At 38.5% G+C, this 22557-nt stretch overlaps 2 protein-coding genes across 2 annotated transcripts; both read right to left on the bottom strand.

Moving 5' to 3' along the window:
- Positions 1-364: 364 nt before the first annotated feature.
- On the bottom strand, positions 365-4119 carry hoxc12a (homeobox C12a). The gene is made up of 2 exons (XM_063887939.1): positions 3531-4119; positions 365-2448 (listed from the first exon to the last, which is right to left on the bottom strand). The coding sequence occupies exons 1-2, from the start codon at positions 4117-4119 to the stop codon at positions 2210-2212; spliced, it is 828 nt and encodes a 275-aa protein (XP_063744009.1). The 3' UTR covers positions 365-2209.
- A 7516-nt stretch (positions 4120-11635) lies between these two features.
- On the bottom strand, positions 11636-15727 carry hoxc13a (homeobox C13a). The gene is made up of 2 exons (XM_063887490.1): positions 14923-15727; positions 11636-12666 (listed from the first exon to the last, which is right to left on the bottom strand). Exons 1-2 carry the CDS (start codon positions 15584-15586, stop codon positions 12410-12412), a joined length of 921 nt encoding a protein of 306 aa, XP_063743560.1. The 5' UTR covers positions 15587-15727; the 3' UTR covers positions 11636-12409.
- Positions 15728-22557: the final 6830 nt, after the last annotated feature.

The raw sequence follows: 22557 nt of genomic DNA, 5'->3' as shown, positions 1-22557 counted from the left end.
ATGCACCTGGCCGCTATTATGCATGTAAAGATATTATAGCTACCTATAGCCTACCTTTGTATTCGAGCATAAAACAAGCCTAACCTGTGTGGGCTTCAATCGATTGTAGTTCAAAGAGTGTACAATTATGTGCCAACAAAACACCCTCTGAAATACTTCCAAATGTCCCATTAATGTTCATTTCATTGCGTTGGACACATGTAGCCTGTTTTTAAACTGTGTTACAGGTCACTAATAAAATAATCCCACCAGTCAGCACTCAGAAAGCGGATTTTTAAAGCAGAACATTCAGAGAGGCAACCCTAATGACAGACTGAGGAACACCAATAAACGTTTCAATATTCTGTTTATTGAAGACCTTACGCATATACATTCATATCATTATTACTTTTACAAGACAATGTAGCAATCCTTACAAGCGCAAAGAAGGGAATGCAGTGAGGGACGAAATGTAAGAACGACAAACAACTATTACACTGAAAAGGGGTTTGTTTAAATGCCCTGTATAGTGAAAATTCGTCCATACTATTTCTTATATTCATTTGATCATAGAAGAATAGTATGATAGGCATACATTTCCAACCCTTACAACCACCAAGAGGTTATTTGGAATGCGATATTGTACAAGACGATCAAAAACAAAACGCACTATTACATAGCGATAAGGGATCCTCAGACTGGATGCAACAAGTAACATATGTAATTTAATTTTACAAAGTTATACACGAGTACAAGGTAATGAAAGAGACAACATTGAGCACGTTGCAAGGAGCAAGTACATTTAGTAGGCCTAAGCCCTCCGTCCCTTAATCTTAATAATAATAAACATTATCTTAATACATTCTTTGTAGACGTTTTGTCAAAAATGTTTAATGTTTTGTTCGAGCTTGGATTTTTTTCAGGAAAAAAAGGTATAAAAAAGTCACCTACAGAAAAAGTGGCCCGCAGAACATGACTTATAGCTATTTCACATCAATAACATGCTCATAATACATTTCACTGTTATATCTTACTCGTTATACATTACAGATGATGCACTGCATTCGCCCCATATTACGAGAGCACACACGTAGACCTATGATTAACTTTTTCTAAATTTCTAAATATTTATTTTTATAATGAGCACCAAGTTTCAGAAATGCTCTTTCGGGACTAAAAACGTATACCCAACCCCAGTTCCCACTATATGCGGATTCCTTGCTTAACTGAGTTTGCCTGAAATGTACTGCTGAATATTTCCAATACCGATCCTGGCGGGTAAATTGTTGAATAAACTATTTTTAACGGGCAAAGTATGGACATAGACTTTTAATAGCATTTCAAAGCCGTATTGAAACTCTGACGTCACTCAACTAAACAAATACAATCCATGCAGGATTCTGTGATTGTTGTTAGGCTAATACAAGGTAATAAAAGGCTGAAAAAATACCTTTAAACTTGTTAGCACATGAGCAAAGTCATGGCAATTCATGTTTCAATGCGCAGTCATAAAGATATCGATACGGATTACATTGCGGTTTTAGCCCTCCCTCTCCTCATGCAGACTTCCTGCCCGTGACCGTGAACGTGCCCACATAGCCTGGAGAAAACTGTAGAACGGAGATAAGGATTATGTTTCTCTTACCCAACACATTGTGGCAGTGGAAGTATTAAGAAACCGGTAGGCAGCTCTTAATTATAAATGCATATCCTCAGAGAAATTATTGCGCGGATGCGGCTGCAACTGGGTTTCTCTGTCTTTCTGACTACACTGATGTTTCTACGCCTATTTTTTTTAGATTTTACCAAGTGGCCTCTCTTCCTTTCTCATTTCTCTAACTAAAAAAAGTAACAGAAAGGATGTGTCATCCCAAACTGAGTTAATGCCTCGTCTGCATATTTCTCATGGTTTGCATGTGACTAATCACTTTACAAATCAGGAAACGCAGGAGATGCATCCAATACCACATTCTCAAAGCTTTTTTGTGCAATTATACCACACATAAAGGCAGTCTTACTGACATGTTCATTATAGCTTTGAATGCAAGATAGTGGCTATTTGTGGACTTATGCAGCCCGCACCTTTTAGAAGAAATAATAATCAGAAATTGTCGTAATAATTGTTTGCAATCTAAAAGATGGATAGATGAGTGCATGCATTGAAATAAGACCCAAGAGAGCGTAGAAGGCTTGGCTTTTACTGCCTATCGATTCACCTTCTGCCGCATCTCTAAAAGTAGGCCAAGGCTTGCTCCCTCAGCATGAGTCTCTTCTTCTTCATCCTGCGGTTCTGGAACCAGATCTTCACTTGTTGGTCGGTGAGGTTCAAACGGTCGGAGAGCTCTCTCCGCCGCTGCCTGGTGATGAACTCATTCAGCATGAATTCACCTTCCAGCTCAGCCAGCTGAAGTTTAGAATACGGTTTGCGCTTCTTTCTGGTCCGAGTGTGCATCGGGTACCATGGGGCACCTGGAGGAGAGGGAGGGGGAGGAGGGGGAGACGGTTAAGTCACCACAGTGGCAAAATCACGGTCACCTCCAAGGTTATGAGGAGCCTATATATGGGACGTCAGTTGTCCAAGCTTGGCTAACACCCTTACTGTGTAAGTGAATTGAACATTCACTTGAGCAGTGAGCTGAAAGGCAATATAACAATTATATGTATAGGTCTGATTACATTATGGAGATAAAGCAATTCCTAAATATTTCCCAGGCTGCGCAAATGTAGACAGTGTGATCCCTGCCAAATATCCCAGATGTAGGGATATTAGGATTCAGAGAACTGACGCCCCTGGAAGCTGTCACTTCCTCCACACAAAGCCAAACTGGATTTGTTTTGGTCTCTGCCTGGACATATCTGACACATCAGCGTAACCAGATCCTGTCAAATTCTATGCATTTTTTATTTTATTTTTATCAAGGGAGACAATAGTTCATTTTTCAGCTCTCTCTTTAGAGTATATAACGACTTGTGTCACAAGACTTTTTTATTGTTGCAGTTAAAGTAGCATTAACCTGATAATTAAGCCGTGCTTGCAAACACCCCTAGTTATTTGCAACTTTCAGAGCATATTAAATGACTCTTGAGTACACAGCGACAGATATTAATTCTGTTTACGAGTCATTAAAAAGAAAACTCTAATGCAGTCAACCAAAGCGCAGCCCCTCTTTAAATCACTGCGCTAATTTGTTTATACAAAGTGTAACAATTTACCAACCATGTATATGCCTGAATCACATTTCTTTCGTTTAAGGGATGGACATGCAGTGAAAGTACAGATCATGCATTCAAAACCTGGTGGGCAATATGGTTAGGTGAGGTTATCTGTAACTGTATACAACCACATGGTGCGTGAGGCATTTTAGGGCAACCCCTAGCGGCGTTTTCTCACCACGCAAGTACCCTGCAGAGTAATCATGCTGCAACTTGTGCATCAAGATAACGAGATCTAATCACAACGTTGTAACTCGAGTGGGAGATATGTGCAAGTCTCTAATATATATTGTGAACATTGCGTTTGTAACACTGTTGGTAGAAAAAAGATCACCCACCTCCGCCTGCAGCTATGTTGCCTGAATGGCTTCCCGGTGACACCAGGGTCTGTGTGTCGCTGGATGGAGGCTTGCTGCCCTCGTTTAGCAGAGAGGAGCTGGAGTCAGATTCCATTGACTGACAGGATGGCGGGTCTTGTGTTAGTTGCTCGGTCCCATAATCGTATTTGGAGAAGGCAGCTGTGTTGCCAATTCCACTGTGCATCCCGTGGTCAGATGTTAATGATGATGTGTCTCTCGCCCTATCCTCTCGTTTGAGGCTGCTGCCACCTGAACAGGTCTCCCTGTTCCCGTTGCCGTTGTTATAATAACATTTACCTTCATCTGGTCTGCTGATTTCACACGACCGATTGAAAGAGGGGTTAATAGAAACGGGGCTGCTAAAGTAGGATTGAGAATATCCATTGCACGGCTCCGAAGGATTCCACGGGAGGGAGCAAACATTGTCCCTTCTCGGGTAGGAGAGCGACGGTAGCCCCGCCAGTTGTCCCCCTGAGGCTCTAAAATTCGGAAAGTAAAATGTGTCTCCAGTGTGGATGTTTACCAAAGGTCCCACAAACCCTGGATTAAGGAGATTATGCTCGCCCATTTCCGCGGGCCCGACCAACAGCTTCTAGTTTATTGCAATCTGACATTTAACATAGTTAAACCTGGAGGGGCTCCTGATTGGTCAGCCCCAAACCACGTGTCCAGGAGAACTCCTGCTACACATGGTACCACCCACTCGGTCCTTCTCAGACAAAACAAAACATTAACTTCTGTAATACAGCGGTTTATATGCTTTTAAAAATACTATAAACCTTTTATTAAAAATGTAGGATCTTGTTTTTCTGCACTTGAGTCGCGCTGAGTCCAAAAGGAGGCCAGACTGCTTCTCCTTTTTCACTCGTGGAACTGTCCATGGCCTCGTTTAATATCTTTATAAGCTGGCAAAAGTTTTAAAAATGCTATTGCTTATGAAAACTATTTTTCTTGAAGGAGAGGGTGCATATGACATCTTGTTTTCTATCAAATTATGGTTGAATCCCTTGTCATATAAAGCTGTGATGTCCCAATTTTACAAGCTTGTTTTAGAAAAGACTGATGCTCATTGCCGCACTCTACTCATATTTACAGTAACGGGGTCAGCAGGTTGAAGCCACTGGCTCTGTAAAAGTGAACGATATTCTACAAGGTTACTTTAAGAGGGTATATTTCACATAATATTCCCTAGTACACCTCACATGAACAACTTTAACAGATACCTCCAATAAACGTTCACAGCCAAACTCTGGTGGGATTGTTATACCTCTCACAATTCTTTTATATGGATTTTACAAGCTATCAGAGGGCACGCAACTGATTCAATCAGCCAAGAGTCTCCTGCTTTATATCTTGCTAATTAGTTGATTTGTAGATGCAGCTCTGAAGACACTAAACAAATATGTAACACTTATAGTCACGCCCTTGCTTTGACAAAAAAGGTCTCTTTTTACCAGTATTTTTTTTTTCTGAGCCCACAGCACACTTTGTTTGCAGAAAACTTCTCGGTGATGTGCAAAGGATTCAGGCATTATGCCAACAGCTGGCGCAAGAATTTCTGATGTGGTTTTTGGTCATCAAACTGCCCAACCATTATCCTCAAACATATCCTTATGTCTGACCCTTGCCTTTTGCATTCCTCTCTCTTGTCTACAGACGTTGCATGAATTGAAAAAAAATCTATTTTTTCCCCCCAAATCTTTATAAATTTTCCATTATGTTGTATCACTCTATTTTGCTATTCCGTCTCTCCCCTTTAAAATTAATTATTTAACGCATCCCTCCTCTTGACTTCATAAGAAAGCAATATCAATGACATTGATATTGCTTTTCTTATGCAACTTTTGTGATCAATACATTGTATACATTGTATTGATCACAAACGTTTCCATAACTCAGCAGTGCAGATCTGTTTATGTCACAATTATGTAAATTTAAAAAAAAACGTCTGACAAAAACTTTGACAGGGATTCCCAAAATATTCCCAAATATAATCAGGCACAGACTTAGACTATACGCCGTCGTCAATCCATTCAAGTTCACGACACAGTCACGGTGGGTTGAACTTGATATTGAACTCAAATACTTACTTTAAATAAATAAAAGAAGAACAATTAGAATCAATAAAAATAAACTAAAACACCTTTTAGTTTGTGGTGGCCTAAAGTAAGTACTAACAGCACGAGTTATACACATGATACAAGTATATTCCAATATGCTCACCTGGCTATTTCAGTAATTTAAAAAGCATATATATCATATTCATGAACATGAAACTCTAAGAATAAAATAATTGAGAAGTGTCCAAGTACTTAAATTAAACAAGCTGTTTGAATTAAATATTAATGGATTGTATGGAGTTAGGGATTACAAAATGTACAGGGTTACAGCTCTTTGCACATGCGTGGTGACGGGCGCTGCAGCGTGCTACAAATTCGCCAATGAAGTGTTATGTGAGTACATTCATTTAAACATGGGTTTGTGAACGATTTGCAAGTCAGCCGATATTCGATAGCTGCACCCGTCACCAGTGACCATGTATCCCAGTTTACCCAAAGGAGCCGGACCTTGCTCCAGCCTTAAATAGAAAGACAAATATCAAATGTTTAAACTGGAGAAGCTCTCATGGATCTATTGCAGCTTCTTTCTGTCTCGTTGACTCATTGCCTCTCATATCACTGCACATTCTTGCATCTAGTTAGTGAGCCTCGCAATGCAGTAACAAACCAATATAATATTCTGTGTTTTACTCTTATGAGGAGCAATGGGGTGTCGTGGCATCACCTGTCGTGTTATTATAACAGCAACTATAGCAAAGCATTGCAGTGTGATGTTTACAACAAAATGGCCCGGATGGACATCCAGTGAGTGAGTAACGTGAAGGCTTAAATCGCCACTTTACCTCGGAGAAAGAGGCCATGTGTTGCACTTCATTGGCGAGTCTCCCCATGCCTCCGATCCAGCGCTCCCACAGATCCGCATTTCATATTCAAACAACTGATCTTCTGTTCAGTGCGTCTTTAGCTCAGCTAGCGATGATGTCATATGGGCTTGTGGTATCATTTAGCAAAATTAAAATCTGCTTCTTTAAAAAATAGTTTTTTAAAACGAGCATATCGCACTGTCAAGGTCACTGTCTAGTACACCGTCTGCTCGATATTGAAATTACCCTCCTGGAATCCACTGGTCCTGTCCAGACAGGGCAATAGCCTAAACAAAGGGCTTTTCTTCCCCTATTCTTTCTTTGATTCTCTGCAGGCAGGTTGCCACAGTTATGGCCTTGTGCGACCCTTTTAAAGCTTCCTTCAAGGGAAACACACCGCCAAGGGAAGCCTAAAAAAGCCACAAAAGTGGTAAGTTTAAGTTGAAAGGGTTGGCTGATCTTTTTCATTTGTTTACAACAGACAATATTTCATGTGGCTTTGCGTCATCATTGACTCTCTAACAAAGACCAGGAAAATCCACATGTATATTATAACCTGAAATTGTTTGTATTTTAAGGATTGTTCATATCTATCTGGAAATAAAATAATATATATTTCTTAAATGTCAAAGAAGCAATACAAATATAATAAATAAAAATAGTCACTCAGTATGTACAATTTCTATATACATATGAAAACGTTTATATACAGAATATACATCGCAAACTAATATTTGTAAAACGATTGCGTCTTCAGATTCATTTGAACTTGAAGGTCAATTAATATGAAATATTATGCCCAGAGCCGCCACAACATTTGCCAACATATTTTAGTTGCTTATTAGAAAACGTAATTTTCAATTCCAGAATACAAAACGTTAGTGTGTGTGTGTGTGTGTGTGTGTGTGTGTGTGTGTGTGTGTGTGTGTGTGTGTGTGTGTGTGTGTGTGTGTGTGTGTGTGTGTGTGTGTGTGTGTCATGTAAACATCAAATATAAACCGCAAATTTACTAGGACTGTGTATTCATGAAAAAATATGAATTTCAAAATAAACTTGGCCCATGTTGTCCGTCAGACGGAAAACATTTTGTAACCGTATCACTTTTCTAACAGTGTTGTCATTATTTTTTTTAATGATCTTACACTATATAGCTATGCAAAGACATCATGGAAAAAATATACACATAAATAAATAAATAAAAAACCCAACTTTGAAATCGTGGTATTCTGTGTTTCCTCATAGTTCTCCGACATTTGATCTCACAACATCGGGTATATTTCAACAGACCGCCATGATATATAAAAACAATGCCTTGATTTCTATAATGTACAATTAAACATCAACAAACAACCAATTTCCAAACAGCTGAAAACACTTTAGGAGTCGTGTGGTTTCAGTTTAACTTCTGTATTTTCTGTATCATACACTAGACAGGCCTTCAAATGTAACAGATGTAAAAAATTTAAAAAACGTTCAGAAATTATTAACATTGCCAACTGCATATTTTATTTAAAAAATCGATTATCAAAGGCACTGGGAGAAAAGAAAATCCACAACTGAGCTTCATGAGTAGAAACAACGCAACAACAAATCAACGAAACGACAACATCCCTAATTTAAAGTGTTGCAGCACTTCCTGATAGTTTCCCCTGGTCACCACCAGAGGTTATCAGCCCCCTGTCTCATGTGTCTGCTCACAGCGGCCTGCAGCGTGACGCGTCCACACACACAAACAAAATCAATACAACATTACATACATTTTAAGTTTCAAGGTAAAAAACCAGCGGCTGATGAGGGTGCAAAGCGTCTAAAAAGTGTTGTTGATGTTTTGTTTGTATTTCAAAGATGCTGAACAGTTAATTCTTAATTATGCGTATTCCTATTAGGTTTATGAAATGATAATCCCGGGCAAGTAGACCATTTCCTTATTTTAGGTGACAACATAAACGCTTAAAACATTACTTTCAGGAAACTGTATATTGTAGTCCTGGGATAACGGAATATAATTATATATTTTCTTTCACAATTAAATATAGAACAATGTAAAAGATGAGTATTTGGATATGTTTGTGTTTACCTGTTATGAAATGTTACAATTTCAAAACACATTTCAAATTTAAATGTAATATCTATTAAAATTTAAAATAAAATGTGACATTTTAAATATAAATGAAAGATGGTTGGCATATTCTTACAGTTTTATCTCATTGTGTTTTAGATTATTATTGTTATGTGGCAGACGTAAGTCATGCTGGACCACATTAAGACAGTTATAATATATGCTATAATGGTGTTACATATCATGAGTTAAATATTTCTTAAAGCAGGCATATTTCCTTATGTTCTTATTCTTCTCAACTAAATCACGCTCTTTACTTTGAGGAAAATCATCGTTTGCAAGATGAAAAACAACATATTACTCTAAATGAGTTTAGTTTGTTCAATGAACAGCGAATTGAATGAACTAAACAGCCTAAACAGCCATAAAACAGTCCAAGGCCTACTGCCACAGTAGGAAGAAAACGGCCATACCTTTAATCGTTATATTGTGGGCGACGTCGTATTATCATTTCCTCTCGCTGTGCAGACAGTATGACTGCTTGCTGTAGGATTACTGGTGTTGGTGTGAGACGTCAAAAGTCCTACCTGTCCTTCGTGGTCAATAACACACACCTCACGATGAGTGCATGAAACCATTGGCGGTTCCAGAGTGCATGGGCCACAGCAATAACTTTTTTGCAGACTTCTGCTGAAAATACAAAGAACAACAGAGCCCAAATGTTAATGCAACACTCTGAGAGATGGTCAGAAATGCAGGTCAGAGGATATCGTTACACTTCCCTTTTTTTATGTATTTATGGCATGTCATTAAGCTTGGCTGTCTAGACAGGGAAATAACACCTTGTTTGCCTACAAACAAACCGCCAGCGTTGGTGTCCAGCCCCCTATTTATTATTCACAATCTGCTGTGATGTCAAGGTCAAAGTGACTGCATAGTCATGGTCAAGGGTAAATCAGGAGACCCAGAACTTTCCACAAAGTTGAAAAACCAGGAAGCAGACAAACAAAAACTTGAAGTCTGAACGCTTGGATTCTAATCAACAACCTCATAACATCCAAAGAGCTGGAAAAAGTGATAGTCCTGCCAGATACTGACTTATAGAGACATTCAAACACAAAAAAACTTGCACACTAACATATATATTGTGAATTATACTATATGATGCTTTCCAAAAAAAGCTACAACATGAGACCTAGTATAGGCGAAAAACTTCATTTTGACAAAAGCACAGTGGCCGTATTTATTTTCATTTACATTTAACATTAAGACCAATCTACATTCGTGTTTATTAGGAATAAAAACAAAAAGTTTTGAGATAGACTAATCCTAGTATGTTAAAATAAACCATCTTAAATTTGAATGTTGTCGATGAAAAAATATTTTCAAATGTAATTTTCCCATATATATATATTTTATAACTAGAACTTAAGCAGCCCAACTTGCCTTTAGGAATATTAGGTCTTTATACGTAATAACAGCATGCATTCAATAACACGTTCTGCAACCATGCCCACACACAAAATCTGCAATTAATTACATTATATCTCTAAACAAAACTAGAGGCACAATCTCCAGTGCTGCTTCGCACTGATATGTACTCCATGTGTGCGTTAGCGTACGTATATTTAGGTGTTTAGATTAATAAAAATAAGCAGTTCATATAGGTGACATTATCAAATGTATCCTCAAGTTCATTGCTAAACTCACCTGCTTTTTTACAGTGTGATAGCAAGGTCTAACTAATATCCAAATACTGCGGGTGTTGCTACACCAAACAGGCATCGTGTGCTGTAAAATAACATTAACGCATGAAAATGCTCTGGCATTTTAATTTGAGCATTAATTCTGAATATATGACAAAAAGAATAATCAGCTAAATATAGTGTGAGCCTCTAATAAAGCGGACAGGAAAGTGGAAGGAGCAGTTCCCGTGGAACTCTTCTAAGGTGCACGTACAATTCTCATAATTTAAACAAATAAATTGTACCTGTGCCAGGGGCAGAGCGGGGGGTGGCTTCTGGGGCTCAATCCCTGCATGTTTTCTCAAAAGCCCTGGTCTTTTTGGTTGTATATTGATAATTGTAGAATATAGTTAGTGACATTTTTATTTCAGAATGGGCACGGCGGCGGGCCCACTAGGGGCGCTTCTGCACAAAGAGGTTAAATGCATATCTTTATACATTGGGTTTGTATACCTCTCTCCTCTCAGAAAATAACGACAGTGGATTTCTACGTGTTTTAAATCAGTTTAACGCCCTTCAACCTCCTAGGTTAGTTTTGGGCTCAAGTCCCGAATGTTTATAATGTTTGGCTCCGCCCCTGACCTGTGCAATAGGAAAATATATGAAATAATAATATTGTGTGGTCACAATGTACATGTTTCCGTGATAGCGGACAAATCCTTCTCTTTTTATTTAAGTTTTGGTTTGTTTGTGATGATTCTGCAAAAATTGAAAGTATCCTAACAGGTAAAACCCCTTTGACATTCATAAAAGGCGTTTGGATTTGGATGTCGGGGAGGATAACTTTGGACAAACAACGCGAGCTTCTCTTAACCACCGACTGTGTTCCTCTTAACTGATTCATCTGAAAGATCTGACCCATTACATATTATATCTGGAGTAGAAGTTTAAAAATGATGATCCATTTAGTTTGTTACAGTGTGAGAAAAGCCGCCATGCTGTTCACCGACGATGCGCAATTACTTCATCGTCTACTTTCGCCATTAACTCCAGGATGCCTAATAAGTCTTAATCAAGCACTCTGCAGCATAAAATCCGCACCCGCCCATCCGCTGCTGATGTTATGAACTTGAAGATTATAGACAACATTGCTTAGAGCTTCTGCTGCTTAATGACAGCAGTGTAACTTGAAACGAAAGGAAATGCTGCGAGGACGGTTGATTGAATTGAATATTTAAACATTTCCGTAATCATCATTTATTTATGAAACACGTTACCAGTACGTAATTCAACACCACAATACAGTTCACATACTCCACGAAAGTAGAAACAGACAGGCTTCGTACACCGCGTGTGATGAGCTGCAATGCTACACTAACATTAAACAAAGACAGAAAGGTAATAAAACGATTGTGCGTTTATGTGTAATACTCACTGACTTTTTAATGGTTTACAATCATTCCAGTTGCAGGACAGATTCCTTCACTGACAAAGGAAAAACATACAGGTCGTGGGATATTCCAGTTACAGTTCCGCCATACAAGATAATATGAATTAAATAAAAAGGCATTGCACTATACAGATTAACAACATAGAAGCCTTTGTTTTTATCACAGGCTTAATAAAAGATTCCCCACACAGAGAAACATAGCGTTTGAAATTAAGTAATATTTTAAAAAGAAAATCATTCCCTCTTTCGAAAGTCTTCTCGGTGAGCTTTTTGTTGAAGAAGTCTCAATGTCGGCCCGTCATTGCTCCACAAATTATGTCCATGTGGCGATTATCTTTCTAAAATGATAGCAAATAGTCTCCTCTGTTCTCATATGCTCATTGCAAGTCTTAGAAATGTCATCAGTCCTTTTTTGAGATTTGGCTTTAAAAAAAAAGAAGAAGAATAACACGCAATACTTGTCTTTGAAATACAGATATCGTTTTAAATATTATATATTTATATATGTACATTCATATAAAACAAATGTGAAGTGAATTGTCAATATTTTCACAGTTTTTAGAGCATTTACTCTAACTTGAAAACGGGGGACGTTGTAGCATGGTCGATGGAGATGATGTAAGTTAAATAAAAAAGCACTGCCAAAAATGTTCTTCAGCCACGACTTTATATGCAAGAGGTAAATATATGGCATGATGTTGGAAGGTATGAATTGCAGTTTCAAGAAGGTCGATGATCTTATCAAGTGGTGTGCATGTGACTGCTTTTGGATTTACTGACAAATTTCTTCTCCTTGACTCGCCGGTTTTGGAACCAGATGGTGACTTGACGCTCAGAGAGGTTGGTGCCGGCCGAGATGCGCCTTCTTTTGTCTTTGGTGATGAACTTGCTGGCTGCATACTCTTTCTCAAGCTCCTTCAGCTGCATCTTGGTGTAAGGTACACGTTTTTTACGCCCACGACGGTAACTGCTGACCTCAGGCTGCAATGGCACAACATCTAGAAAAAAAGGGAAAATGCCAAGCAAAATTTAATGTTGCGCAAAACACCGCAATATCTGACTTCACAAAAATCAGCAGTTATTGTATTCGAAAAAAACGGATCTTTTTCTGAACCAACCGGGCAAGGTTGAGATATAATCACTGACTAACTGATAATAACTAAGAAACTAGTTGCAGGGCAATTTCATTTTCAAGGTCGAAACTCGAAGGTGTGTGTGTGTGTGTGTGTGTGTGTGTGTGTGTGTGTGTGTGTGTGTGTGTGTGTGTGTGTGTGTGTGTGTGCGCGTGTGTGCGCGTGTGAGGGTGTGTGTGTGTGTGTGTGTGTGGTGTGTGTGTGTGTGTGTGTGTGTGTGTGTGTAGGTGGAGTGGGTCACAGTCAGGATCCCAGATGTACTGCACCTGACATGAAAGAGCGCAATTATAGAATCGACGCATAGAGTTCACTATGTAAAATGTACTCCCTTCTGCTACAGTGTTGAGCAAGCCTTTATTTTTGTACATGTACAATCAGTATCATGTTACAGCCACCGCCATTGTCCTTCGTTTCAAATGACAAGTGATCAATGTTGTTCCTTAGGTGCATGTCGATACTTAATCTCCTGTTAACTATCTTCTAAACTACACAACCATCCTTGTAAACGCTATCTTAGCTCAATCTCTCAAATATGTTTAATTGAACTGCCGGGTAAGATTGTGCAAATATAAACTGCAATACATCTCAATGTGGGTGCAATTCGCCCTAATAAATATGTTTTGAAAATATAAATCACAAAACTGAACAAAGTGCATTCAAAATCTGTTCTCTGAATTGTCCTTTAAAAACAGATACATCATTTTTGTTCCACTATATGTGTTTTTTAAAAAAGCCCCAAAACCGCCTGGCAGGGACAAGTGATTTGTTCAGGTGATGTTCTGGGATTACACCCTTCTCCAAGACTGGAGCTGAGTGCAAGACAGCCAATGAGAAACATGACAGGACAAGTATGGCAATACCTTGAGAAATAGTGGCAAGCTGTGAGACATGAGGCTTCTTACCTTGTCATTTTACATTCAAGAGTTGTGGATATTTCACCAGTTTGTGTGAATACAACATTATGGTAGTTCTTAATTTGGTAAATCTATATTCAAATATTATCTTCATGATATTTTTGTTCTTAAATATTTTGTTGTAAGTATGTTGAGAATATCTGTTAAAGGTTACTGTTTGTGTATGTCTGTTTTTCTTTATGTGGTTTGTGAAGCAAGACAGAAACATGGACTGCGCGCTCTTGTTTTTGTGCATGTGTGCGCGCGCATTTGATTGCGTGCCCGTGCTTTCGTGGCTTGCTCTTGTGTTTTTTTCCGGGCAAATGTCGAGTGATAGAGCCAGTAAAGGTCTGAGAACTTTCCTGTTTGAAATTAAAATTCCTACAGATTTCATATACTTTATAAACCCTTGTGGTAAAAAATAAGCAGTATAGTAAACACACTGTAAACTGCATACTGACCGGGCCTATGTGTTTATTAGCATATATCTTGCATGTATGAAAGTAAGCAAAGCAAAAGGAGAGCCTGAATATAAAAATATTATTGATCAGTGGTTGTGAAGTACTAAAATGCTGATGTCCCTATGCAAAGCAAATATTGAATAAATGAATCCCAATACAAGCAGAGGACTGTGAACAGGGCGCTGAGATTTACTGGCACCATCCAAACACTGAAGCCTAGTCACTATATTGTCAAACAGGGGGCAAAGGTGTGCACTAGTGTACCTTCCTTTTGTATGTGACTGAAACTATATTCGTCATATTACTTCCAAAGAATTAGAAAACAGGCAATCTGTTAAAAGGAAATGCTCTGTTTATAGGTTTATTATAACAATTAAAAAGGGGCCATTCAACTGATATTTCCTTGAACTCACAATTATGATTTTATGCACAGTCCCTAAATATAATACATTTTCGTTCAATGTTAAATTTAAGAATAACATTGCCTCTCTGACAGTCTATTAAGGACATATGATAACTGACATAAGAGTTGACAGTTGAATGTGTATTCAGCAAACTTAACGTTTCCATTGATGTCTTTATAATTTGATATTGGCACTTTTACGCAGTAAAATGTATAAACTAAGCAACGACATAAAAATATCTTACTACATTTAAATAGCTTTTTGGACGTGATGACACGTGTATTAAAAGCACACACGCGGTTGGGCTAACGTGAATAACAGCCTAAAGACAGCTTTTTAAAAACGTACCAAATTTTTACATACCTGGAAAAGGAGATTTCCAAAGATGAGATGACTGCGTTTGTTCTTTGGAGCAGTACACCTGCCCATCCCAGCCATTGGAGAGAGCCCAGTGTTGGTAACCCTCCATGGGGATCAGGGCGTCGTGCCTTGGTTCGGGATGGGCACTGATACTGGGCACCACTGACACGTCGAGATATCCAGGGACAGCCTGATATGAGCTGGCGAAACTCGGGTAGAACGCAAACTCTTTCGCCCTGGTGGACAGTTCTTCCGGGGGGAGCGCTGCGCTGGTCTCGGCATATTTATCTGCGGGATGGTACGAGCAGGGCTTCTGCTGCAAGTTCACGTTGTGCGAATGAGACAATCTACAGCCGTAATATGGGTTTCCAAACGGATAACCGTAGCTCAAAGATGCACTGGATGACGTTTGAGGAGCAGGACACTGACGGCCGGTGTCTGGAGAGGAAATATCCGAGTAGACGGAGCCCTGGTGGGTCGCTATGGTGCCAGAATGTCGTCCCAGCGCGGGGTGCGACATTAGGTCCCTGCAGTGGGTCGCAGGGCAATTACCGCTCAGTCCCTCCATTGTTTGGCTTTTATTCTGGTTGTTTTCATTCGGGCTTTTTTCATAAACGTACATCAAGGTGTCCGCCCAGCGTGGATGCAGAACCAGCGAAGTCGTCATATCAGGGGCTGCCGATGCTTTTTAAAAGTCGACTACTCCAAGACGGACACCTCATTTCCAACTACATTTTACACTAAGCGCATGCGCACACAAGACCCCCGTGTGTCCACTTCATTAAGAACCTGGCACGTGATACGCTAACAAGTCCTACGAGATTGGGTTTGCGAGTTGGGGCAGAGCAGCCCTTTAAAGACTCACTGCCTCACATGTCACTGTTTTTCCTGCAGAATACCGAGACATATCATTGGTTTAAATCACCTAGACTCACACCCTTAAAGGGGAGTATAGACACTTTTAAGATCGGGGACAACGAAAACAACCTGTGAATTTTGGCCGACTCCGAGGACTGCCAGAGAATATGATAATATATGAGACATGTTAGTTGTTACATGGAAAAGAGAAAAAATATATATATTTCAATTGAATCGCTCAACTTGTATCATGGTGCGGAATTTTGTGTTTCACTCGGCAAAGGGATATGTTCGGCTGAGCTTAAATTTAACTATTTAATGTTATAATAAATATAACAGGATTTAATCTGAAATCCATGGTCTTTTGTCAATTGGATGTGCATTAAATAACAAAAGTATTAAACATTAATAAATAGACTGCTGTCAATGCATATATGTGATCCGTCAAATCTTATCCAAACTCCTTTTTGAAAGGACGGATTTCCTTTAAACCCGTATTACACTACCATGGGTCAACTATTAACATCCTGAGATGAGATTCTGTGACTAGTTGTGGACTATCACTTTTCCAGAAGGGCTAATTATTAGGTTTTCTATTAATCTTGCCTTTAGGGGTTAATATTGTGAAGCCTAAATAGCCTATAGCACATTACAACTTTTGCATATAGTGTAATCATTCGGAGAGGCAGAAAACAAATCTATGTAGTATCTACAGGGTGAATGCGTGTGTTTTCTGTGGTACAACCAGAAGTAGAACATTGACAAAGATAGATGTGTTGAATGAGTGCCGTTGCACCTCAGCATTAACAGAAACAGGACGAGGTGAAACCTATTTCAGGTAAGATACCGACATTTTATAACCATTCAGTAATGTATCTTCCATGTGAAGGTATAATTACAGTAATCAACTACGATTAATGATATATTATTTTAGTTTATAAAGGTTACATCTTCATGCTGGAGCGAATACATTTTCAGTTGTATTTTCGATCAGGCCAAAAAGTTTTTTCAACGGCAACGTGATCAACTTAAATGAGTATTAAACGACGTCATGTGATGTTTCTGCATCACTAAACTATTCATTCATAACATTGAGTAGAAGCTGACGCTCTAAGGCGAAAATAAGAACAACGGGCGCTTTCAGCAGGACTGTGTTTACAGATTTCACTCAAAGATACTTTAATTGAAATGCGGACCTGTTTTCCCTAGAAACTCCGCTTTGTATACACGGATCGTCCATTAGATTTGAAAATCTGGATAAAGCTCTATTATGAATGCAAAATGTATTTTTAGTTAATCTAATTTCCGGGTGTTGTATCACAATGCCATATCCATCTCCTTTTACAAAAAACACTCCTACGTTATTATTTAAAACTGTATTTTAAAATTATTACAGATTGCACAGGCCAAGGTGTCTATTAAATAGAGTTTTTGTTATGCCTATCCTATGAGTCACCTATAAAACAGGCTTCAAGCTGCCCTGGGTTTCTAGTTTATCAACATTATTGCACTGCTGAGTTTCCTTGGGAATAATCAGGCCAGCGTTAAGTATGTGTGTACCAAGGAAGCTAGACCCCTGTCCCCCCTCGGACAGAGACTATAGTTCTTTTGTCTCAAGGAAATTACAACTCATCCAAACGGCAGCTGCACGGAAGTCCAAGGTCAAGGTAAAAAAAACGCAGACAAACAGGGTCGTAATCAGAGTCTAGACAGACAGGAATGAACTTCACACTAGAGTATGTATGCAAACTAGCTGTTATTTAGAGACCCTTACTCTAAAATATCTTCTGTGTGTGAAGAGAGAGACAGAGAACTCTAAATAATGCCTTGTGTGTTTTGTTTTTTTTCAAAGATCAGGAATTTGACAGCTTTTGTGCTGCAGGAAACCGGTTCTTTCCAAACTAACATTTTCCATGAAAGCTCAGACCTCAAAACAAAAAGTCCTCATCATTTTCCCGTTTTTAAATGATAGTAGGCCGATATTGTTTTTCTTTTTTACATATTTCTTTCAGCTTAACTTCCACATCAAGCCAACGTGTTTGTGGTCATAGTTTCCCCCCGTATACGGAAGATGAGGCTTTGGTCAAACAGTCCGCACAGTCTCTAAAATAGATTAAGTCAATTATAAGGTTGCAATGATCATATATCATCGTCTTTGGGATTCTCCAAAGACGATGACAACACATTCTCATAATTGATGTTTTACGAAAGAGAACAAAATGATAAAGTAAAATATAATATAAAAGAGACAACTAAATTAATAAGGAAACATTTTATATTTTGCAATAACTATAGACTAGGATTATTTCACAGTTTTGGAGCCAGCATATTAATGATTAGCCAAATATGAAATATGTAAGCGTCTGGCGCATTTCCACATTATAGGTCTATTAAGTAAAATGTGCGTGCAGCTGCCAAATCTAAAACCAAATATTCCAGCGGTGGTACTTTGGCTATTATCTAATACATATCCTGAAATCACAATTAATTCAATAACACATCTAACTAACTACTGTTAAGTCAACATCATCAACATGTTCAAGTCACACAGGTGGATTAAAGGAGGTTATTCTTTTTCAATTTGCGGATGTTTAAGTTTCACATTTCAGGGTTGTTTTTTATTTAATGTTACCACCTATACTGCCTATCAATATGCCTTCCTAAGATGATATTTTTTAACCTAAACTATTACTTGATGCTGCGTTGGATGTTGGATAATTTCCTTTGATGTATATGTCTTAGAATACTATGACGCATAAACCGAAATTTAATTAATTATAAATATTTAGTTGGGCTTAAATTTCCATTTAGTTATCATATAGGCAACTGTATTACAATTCCTGACATTCAAACAAGTAGTCATGGTCAAAGGGAAAAATGATATTCGCGTGGCTGTCAGTATGCTCTCTAAAAATCAACCAAAATCCAGGACAACAAGCAAAAAAAGTTCACATTGTAACCCAGCGTTATTAAAGCAAAATACAATGTATAATCACGAACAGATTTTACATTAATTTAATAACAAGTTTGTCCATAATAAGTGTTTCCAACTTCAATGTGTTGGCTGATTATTACAACTATTCATACAGTGTTTTGGTAGAACTTTACTGCAAATAGTTGCTTTTCTAACGAATGTGTTGACTTTTCACTGAAAAATATTTGTTCTTAGAAAGCGTAAAACAAATTTGCCAAAAGGACTTACATAATACTTTTCCGCTGCTGTTTTACTTGTTTCAGGAATTGTTAATTGCAAACACTACCAATATCTCCACAACCAGCCACGATGTGCTGCTATAAATATATTGACAACCAGACATCATGTCCTTCCAGACAGGCCCTGTCAGACTGAGAGCCCGTCTGAGGCAGAGGTTTGTGGGGGAGGGGAGAACATCCATCTCCATACAAATACTGCCTACCTGCGGCTTCCGCTCTCTGGGACTGACTGCATATGCACATGAGAGCCGATGGATCTTATGTACCCAGAATATGCTCTTATAAACACACAGTATATAAGCATCTGCTGTGAGAGTCCTCCATCAAAATGACTCAGTGTTTTTGTTAAATGCCGCTAACATGTCAGTAAAAAGCAATACTATTACTTGTCAAACATTGTCTCACCGGTCTCGAGAATGATGCAAATCCCCGGGCATAAAACAGTCTTTGAAGAGGCGAAGTAGCGATCCAAGAATGTGTTGACAGCTTGCAGGTAGAGTCTGCGCCATGCATGCTGAAATCAGGCTGCGTTTATGTTTACGAGTTTTCAGACAGCTTCAGGCTTAGCTATGAGAACTGTTTTTTATAATAATGAAAGTACAACAAGTGGTAAAATATATTGAACAGTGGACAACGTGAACAAAAACAAAAAAAACGAATAGATTTGCACAGCAGTGTAAAGGCCAAGTGCATTTTCAAAATGAGGTTTGAAAGAATTAAGTAAATGAACATGTCACATTCAATGGAATAAACTTTGGACCCATTAAGTGTCTGAACTAATTAAATGGACAAAAATCTGACTATAGTGCATACATAAATCTCATAATAAATCAAGGCTGATTTGAAGGTTGCGAATGACTCGTGCGCGTCTTGTGTTACATTTATTTAGCTTCATGGCTCATGTCATTGCAACACTTTCCCCTGCAAAATATGAACTTTCGCTTCTTTAAAGTGCACGTGGCGTGTGTGTGTGTGTGTGTGTGTGTGTGTGTGTGTGTGTGTGTGTGTGTGTGTGTGTGTGTGTGTGTGTGTGTGTGTGTGTGTGTGTGTGTGTGTGTGTGCGTTTTTAAAACAAATTGGCCTGTTGAGCAGCACGATGAAGGAGGAAAGAGAGTGAAGTCCACTGTTCATGAAAACATTCCTACAAAACTAAAACAGCATCTGAATCTGGTGTTTTCCCTCCGCCAGGCTTTAATTTACGATCAAAAATGTTCAAAATTGCACAAAGCAACACCACTTGCCTTCTATGCCAGCCGTCAGGGCACGATGTTGGCAATAAAATGTTTTCGAAAAAATACATAAGGCAGTGCAGTGTTGCTGCGTGACAAACAGGAAGCAATGGCTACAACAAGAGGGGCATTTCAACACAATCGTTACTCGGAGTGATATGATAAGTTTTGTTTTCCATTTCAGCTATAGGCACAATCCGTACGTATTAATAGTTGTCAATTCTCTCACAGAATCTTATTGCATCTACAGGAGTGCAGTTCAAACTCAGGGCCGACACAAGCAGGCACCATTTTGGAGTATTTTAGAACAAATACTATAGGGAGTTAGGCAAAATATATCGATTGCAACTGTGCCACTGGTTAAAAGTTGTGTTTGCCAAGCACACTGCAATTATGTTAAGTATTTGTGAAACGACATAAAGTGAATAGGGGACACAAAAAGTGTCGAGTTTTAGCCATACAGAGGTATAGGGGAGTAAACCCCTTACACTCATTTTACCAACACCTTCTTACATATGCGACTCTTCTTAATCTTATCGAAGATGTGCAGTGCAGCACAATTTGTAGATGCTTTAAAATAAAACATTGGAGCTCCTTTAAAATTCACGAGATTTCTGGATTTCTGTTTCTGCATGATAATCATTGGGAGGTATTACATATTTTTTATTTACCACTGATTACATACATTAGTCAATTCAAAAGGGTCTATATACTAGCTGTTGTATGGCTGTTGAAAGCCATGCATGAAATAGATTGGCTCCAATACAGTTTAAGGCTAATTAACTTTGGATTTGACTCGTTTAACCTCATCCAAAGCAGGTAGACTAGAGGATGGCTGTGGCTAAACCGCAAAATGAAGCAGGCAGGCGGAGTCGCGCCCACAGGACAGAGGGCAGGCTGGCACTGCTGCAGCCAGGCCAGGCTGGATCTACGAAATACAACACAGTTTAAAGCGTTTATATTCAGTGCATTTATCATATTGTTATTAAACCGTCAGTTATACGTTACTCGATGCACACTGTCAGATTTCTACCAAATTTGGGAGGAACATGTGCGTGTCTGGTACAGTGCAATATCACAATTTCGAGGAATATTGAATTACAAGTACTAGAATAGAACACCGGATTATTGGTAAGCATTTAAGTCTCAAACCCTTCCAAATAAAGCTCAGGAAAATAAATGATTGACTTTAAGATAAGGGGTTATTACGATTTCCAGACAGCTTTAGTCTACAACTTAAGACTATTAAATATATTTGTATTTCTAAACATGGACGAAGTTGGAAATGCGCAACTTCATGAGATAATACGCATTTTTTACGCATGGTCATTATTAGACACAATGTTTATAATTCATCGTTTTGAGGGTGGTTGCTTGTTCAATATATCTACCTTTAATACAATTTTAGGCCCTTTAATACAACTCAAATCTTGCAAATATTGTGGGCCTAAACCCCGTCTAATATCGTAATATTATTAATAAACAAATTGGTTTCTTATTGTTTAAATAAACGTGGTCAACACTTCACTTTATACTTCTACACTTAGTCATAACGCAGAGGATTATTCTTGCTGCAGTTTGACTGGTAAACCGGTGAGAAGCAGACAAAAAAGCCCACAGTTGGACACGTCTCGTCGGAAGTCCAAGTTCAAGTTAAGAGAGGCAGTCGCTCCATCCGTCCAGACAGCAAAACAAAAGACCCACACGTCCATCATTAATCATCTCACTTCTTTTCTCACAGAAAAAAAACAACCCTTTCAAAAGTTTTAGCGCATATTTCAGACAATATGCAGGCTCGCCCAAAAGTTATAAACATACGCTCATGTGCATTTTTAAAAGGTTTAGGGCTTCAATAGAAAACTATTTTTTTGTGGAACAACAACCGATGAGGATTTGTTTCTAGAATTACTTTGAAAGTTATTTATGGCATAACATGGATTTTGATTATCAGTTATAAATTGAATACCGGGTCCTTTAGACACTATACATTTGGAAGGTCGCCTCATTAACAATGGGCAGCTTTGCTTTGGTGCGTGAGGAAAAAACGTCCCCTTGAAAATGCAATCTGTATCAAAATAATCTTCTTCTAGGGTATCCTCCTGAATCTTAAAGCTTGTGTTAAGGCAATATTCCAACGCCACTTGATTTGCATTACAGCCTGTAACACCGTGCAGCTTTGAAATGTTCACAAATAGAAAATGTGTCAAAATGCTGAGGACACGTGCTAAGCATTGTGTGAGCTTAACACACCGCTATATCTAAACTCGTTTGACAATAAAGTTACATTATAAACTTTGTTAATACTATTAAAGTATATAAGAAGGGCAAATACTATGCG

This window comes from Eleginops maclovinus, chromosome 1, assembly GCF_036324505.1.
Source record: "Eleginops maclovinus isolate JMC-PN-2008 ecotype Puerto Natales chromosome 1, JC_Emac_rtc_rv5, whole genome shotgun sequence".
In the NCBI taxonomy this organism is placed as follows: Eukaryota; Metazoa; Chordata; class Actinopteri; order Perciformes; family Eleginopidae; genus Eleginops; species Eleginops maclovinus.
This window is presented reverse-complemented; position numbering and strand designations above follow the sequence as displayed.